We start from the raw sequence: 5,871 nt of genomic DNA, 5'->3' as shown, positions 1-5,871 counted from the left end.
GTGGGGGAACTTGCACAATCGGTGGCTGACTAAATACTTTTTTGCCCCACTGTACATATGCTGAATACTATGGCAAGAATCAAACTTCTGGTCGCAGTTAGCGAGTAAACCTTTAACTGTACTAATAGTGAATAGGCAGCTTTGTCTACTGCAGATTATGTCACCTTTGCTCACAACAGGAATAGGATCATTTTACTCCAAGTAGCCAACTATGTGACACATTTAGTACCAGCAGCTTGCATTACAACTTCCAGACAGCAGACCTACCAGGGTAAAGCTACTCCTTTCTGTATAGCTGCCTTAACCAGTTTGATGTGAGACAACGGTATAAATGTGAAGCCACACAACTATACATGAGTTCTCTTTCCACATCTCCACATTCATTCTGCTACAGCCACATACAGACAGGACTCCTGAATTTGTCTGTTAAAAATGGAAAAACCACCAAGTTCTGGCCGTTAGTTATGTATTCCCCATGGTCTAAGACAGCTGTTCAAAGCCAAGCTCAGGGACACATCTGGGACTGTTGGGACGTTCAAATGAAATGAAGGGTGATTTATTTTCACTCTTAGTTTATTGATAATAATGACCTTATTTAAGGTTTCTTTATAGCTCTTTTTACTCAAGTTTGCAAATAAGGCTTTTGCATTGGAAAATCTGGAAACACAAAAGAACAAACAAACAACAACAACAAAAAAAAACCCAAATGAGTTACTGTGATCTCAAGAGAAAATCTGAGTAATGCATCTCCCAGAAGAGGAAGAACTCTGCAAGCATCTTGTTCTCTGTAATTTATTGTAAAATGTAAATTACTGTAATATCTAAATATTTTCTGACACAGTTTTTTCTGCCATTCTAATCTTTATTGAGATCCAGCCAGACAAATGCCCCACCCCCCCCAAAAAAAAAAAAAAAAAAAAAAATCACAACAGGCTTTATCCTATACACAGGATTTGGTGCATAATTTTAACCATAATGGCTTTCTGCACCGTCACAACATGGATCATTTACACTGATGCCCCAGGTAGGAATCAAGCAACTATCCTTTTTCTGTCTTCCCTGACAATTAAACATGTTAACTTTACCTGAAGCAGTACCATTTATCAGCCATGACAGTCCAGTTCTCTTGTTACACAAAATCGAAACTAATTCTGCTTTAAAATGTTTCATTCGATTTTTGTGGTGCTCCTTTTACATTTATGGTCGCATCGCCATCAAAACATAAATCTGCATTGTTATTCATCCTCTATGGCTCCCATCAGTCTGGATCATCATTCTGCTTCAAGGAGTGCTGTGTCCCTTTAGTGGGCAAAAGGGGGAACTATAACATTTGCTTAGCTTCTTTGTTTGCTTTTGCTCACCAGCACGGGTGCGTCATGTGTACTTGCTGACAACTGAAACACTTGTAAACCCTCCAAAAAAAAAAAAAAAGAAAAGAAAAAAAACCACCAACAGCTATTTTCACAGTGTATAAAGCTATTTCTTCCCAACTTACAAGAGGAAGAACTAAATACCGAAACTCAAAAATGCTGAAACTACCATGTGATGCTTTCAACCGTTGAGTGATTGTATCCGATTAATACTTCCAGTTACTCCTCAACTCTAACCCCCAAAAATTCAGCTGGTCCCAGCTTCTCAAGTGTACTGATCTGCTTTCCATTATCATATTTTAATAGAAACTGAATATCTTGGACTACTAATTGAACAAAAAAGGGTCAATGAACAAAATATAATAAAAACTTTGCAACCCTATATAAATGGCATTCGACAGTACTGCCTCAGCTGTGAAGTTTGTCACAGCCGATTATACAGCTTAATTCTCTTTCTTGAAACAGGAACCAAAGCACCGAAAGTCAGACTACTCTTACAAATATCTTTTCCTTTTACCATAGTCCTACGACAAAGTCAAGGTAAGTACATGTTATTAGGTAAACGGGTTGGCTGGCCTGTGAATTAATTTACTGTGTACTAGATCGTCATCCTAACTGCTGTTAAAAAATAAAAATAATAATATGTCGAACAACTTGATTGGCTGGCCACATGGTTCCCCAACAGCACAAATCACTTGAGAAAAAAACATGATAACTAATTCTTATCTTTTCTTTTGAAACCAGTGTTTATAGCAACAACTTTATAGCAGCAAAACCTACCGCATGCACAAAGGAGTCTAACATGTAAAGCTTCAGTCACCAATTGTTTTGTTAATTCAAACTATTAATTTGAAAAATAAACCTGCTAATAATTCATACTATTATTAAAGATTAAGCACTATATGAAAGTAATTAAATGAGCTTTTTTCCTGTACTGATAGAAGTCTGATTTACTAGCCAGGGGTTGAGTGAGGATGTTGTGTTGAGCAATAAGCAAAACCATAAAGTTGACTGATCATAGAGTTGACTGCTTTTTTTAACACTTAAGACACCCAGACACTTAAACTCAGGCAACAGAACTGACTGCTAACAGATTGTGCAACAACAGTTTCCTGTAATACTGTGTGTTCTTTCTGTACTGATATCAGGAAGCTTGCAGGCTGGTGCCCAAATGACTCAAGAAGTCTCACAGCAGTGCTTGGTAACTGTGGAAGAGATGACTCTTCTTGCTGTTAAATCATTTACAAATGGCAGAGTCTCTTTATTAATTTTCAAACAGGGAGCTCCAGCTTTTTTCCTTTTTCTTTTTTATGAATACCAAAATGAGGCTAATGGCCGCAACACAACCAGGACAGAAATTCTTCAATCTCCAGGGAGACATTTAACAAGTATTTTCCCAGAGCAAAACTCCAAATTCTTTACTGTATATGACAAAGTTCCAGACTTATCAAAATAATACGGCAACTCCTTCCACCACAACTTAAAACAGTCATCTCACTAACATCAGATCAAAGTAAGTGCGGAGTCCCACAAAAGCAAATAGGGAGATTTCTCACTTAAGAGTTTGGAAAGTACCATTGGTTGTCACTTTTACTCACTGTTAGAGTTTCTGGCAGGTCACCAACACTCACGTGGATGAGTTGCTTTTTTTCAACAAATCATGACTGGACAGTAAAAGGGATATACAAACTAAATCATAAATTATAGAAACTATTCCCCACTGTCACTGTGTCAAGCAGAAGAAAATGTTCATTTCCTCCCTCAAGCTTTTTTTCCCCTCAGTGTTTTACAAAACAGGGCTGAGGGCCCAGAGCAGATGGCTGACTGCTCGGAGCGAATGCACCGGAGACGGCCCTTTAAAGTACACTACGCTTTTAATGGAACGCACCCACCATGAATAGATGCATAATGCATCTTGGCCTCATACCACTTGTATTCGGAGAAGGAAATGAGCAATTTCCCCCCAGGTAAACACTGCATAACACTGGTTTCGTGTCTGGTGTCACTACCAGTCAGCCTGGCATGAAGCCAATCATCATTCTTTCAGCTCTGCAAAAATCAAACTGTCTGGTCAAAATATGAAAGTGGCTTAACAATTGTCAAAACCAGTGTGGTTACAAGATTAAAGGAGCTCCCATCCTCTTCGCAAAACCAAAATCCAATGCTGTCAATGAGTTTACCACAGCTTCATGTTGTGTGAACACACCTGAGGAAAAAAAAACATTTCAGGTGGTCCTGAAATGTAATGTAGTACATGACCAAAGAAAAAGGAAAAAAAAAACAAACAAACCATACAGTCACTTATAAATTCGAAGCTTGGTTAATGGCAGATGCTTGTGAGTTGTAAAGTGTAACACATTTATACAAATGCAGCTGCTAAATTGCTAAAAAGAACTCTGGAAACTTTTATAGTTTGATGTGGAACAGGGCAAAATGAAACAAACCCTTCTTCTGTTCTTACTCTGAACAGTGTGTTACGTAACTCACAGGATGGAAACAGAAGAGTTATTAAAGATTTATTTTTAATGGCTAACTGCGATATTAACAAGGTTAGTGGGAAGAACTACATGTTTATGAGGAGAGCCTTAACACAGGTTACCAGTTACACATTTATATACACCGTTCTGTATGTTAACCTCCAACTATGGCTTCTTCGTACTATCTATTCATTGCTGAGGCATTTATGCATTTAAATCGTGAAGTCCGGCAAGTAAATAAACACTAGAAACAATGTTAAATACATTTTAAATGTTTACAATAAACATTTGCAAACTTTTATAGTTTAATACCTTACAATATAATAAATAAATTATAAGGCTGACAATTAATTAATAAATACCCTGCATAAAAGTTGCCATATTAATTTGCTCGTCGCTAACTGCTGACTTTGTTAACAAAGCCTATAATTAATATAGCGACGAAAAAATGCATTTAGCAGTCCAACAAGGATTCGTGCAAACCCCTTAGCTGAGGCACACGTCCTGTCAGCTATGCATGTCCTCTTTTAAGGAAATGAGAAAAACCTGCAGCACTCTTGCATGGGCGTCACTGGTGTAAATCCTGCTTAAATTATGAGTCAGATTTCTGCTACAGTTTTAGAAACAACACTGGTTGCTATGAGGCTTCCACAGCGGTAGAAACAGACTTTCAAACGACAGGACAGAATATAAAAGCAGTCTTTAATTTCTAGCATATCCTTCAGGGGATCTCGTAGTTCCCTCACCTTTCTCTGCTACTTCTTAGAGGGGCGAGAGTTATCAAACTAGCTAGACTATAGCATACGGTTGCTGATTTTACAGTTTGCTCTTCATAAAATGACCCGGCACTCTACCGCTTCCAATATTTTAACTTCTAAAGACAGAAAAGGGGCACCCAACAGGCGAAAGGGCGTGTTAGTAAGTCTGGCTGTCTGTTAGCAGGCTGTGGCTATGCTACCCTAACTAACCTAGCTAGCGGATCCATGGTGCATGAAAACTTCCATAACACAAGTAAGCAGAGACCCGTGAGTGAAATGGCATGTCCACCGGGTGAAAAGAGAACGGGTGGTGAGCATAGGTGAGTGTATAAGACGTTCACGGTTCCTATTTTGAGTCAGGACCGTACAAGGAGCCTCCGTTTGAAATTCGCAAATGAGCGGAAGTTGAGCTAAAAATAAGAGCAGAAGCAGCAGAGGTTGTGCTGAGGCCTGGGTTTTCCCCAAATTTCATAATGCCGGTCGACGCCAGGATGCACCGAGAGCCAGGACCATATGCAACTCAGATTTTGGATGTTACCGTTTCACGCTGTGAGGTTTAACCTAGAATTAAATCGGCATCTTACCTTTTCCTCGTCGGATAGCTGCTCCTCATGATCCGCCATCTTTTCTTCCGGCACCACCAGCTTGTCAGAGCCCAGTGACGTCACGGGATGGGTGGTTCCCACGTCGGTTCGGTTTTGATTGATGCTCCGTCGAAGTTTGCTGTACTGACTGTGAAAGAGGAAGCTCCAAGCCACTGCTTAGTTCAGTGGTTAATTCCAAAAAAGGTTTCAACTCAGAGTGAACTAATTCACTATCAATTTGCAAACGTACTCTACATAACTTTTAAATTATATGGTATTTGCAATATTTTTACTACTCATTCAAATAATACATACTGTTTCTGGGGATCAATAGCATATTAAAGTATTTAATGCTGTAGAGTGAGTATATCTGAGGCTCTTTTCAGCAACCACACCACCAAGGTCTCCACCTTGAACCACAAAGGACTAGACCCCAATAGGAGTAATTCATTGGGGCAGAATCCAGCCGAGTCCCATGGTCGACATAACCAACATCTTCCCCGGGCCTGAGTGGAGGGTGGGATTCCTGGCATCCTCATCTGGGAAAGGGTTTTGGGGTCCTGGTTCTCATCACATTTGGCTAGTTATCACATAGCATGGCCCAGAGTAGAAATGCTGCTCATCCACAGTGAAAGGAGCTAGCTGACAGAGTTTGGGCATCAGGACTACTGTTTCAGGTACA

The 5,871-nt window shown here is 39.6% G+C and overlaps 1 protein-coding gene across 1 annotated transcript in view; it reads right to left on the bottom strand.

Moving 5' to 3' along the window:
• LOC102312989 (capping actin protein of muscle Z-line subunit alpha 2) overlaps positions 1 to 5,356 on the bottom strand; it is a 21,675-nt gene extending 16,319 nt beyond the window's left edge. Inside the window, exon 1 of the mRNA XM_005938348.2 lies at positions 5,190 to 5,356. Coding sequence (XP_005938410.1) covers positions 5,190 to 5,228 — 39 coding nt within the window. The 5' untranslated portion in view covers positions 5,229 to 5,356. The remainder of the gene's footprint in view (positions 1 to 5,189) is intronic.
• Positions 5,357 to 5,871: the final 515 nt, after the last annotated feature.

Source organism: Haplochromis burtoni, unplaced genomic scaffold (genome assembly GCF_018398535.1).
Source record: "Haplochromis burtoni strain Fernald_Lab_line unplaced genomic scaffold, NCSU_Asbu1 Contig_248, whole genome shotgun sequence".
In the NCBI taxonomy this organism is placed as follows: Eukaryota; Metazoa; Chordata; class Actinopteri; order Cichliformes; family Cichlidae; genus Haplochromis; species Haplochromis burtoni.
Note: the sequence above shows the minus strand (reverse complement) of the source record. Positions and strands in the feature narration are given on the sequence as shown.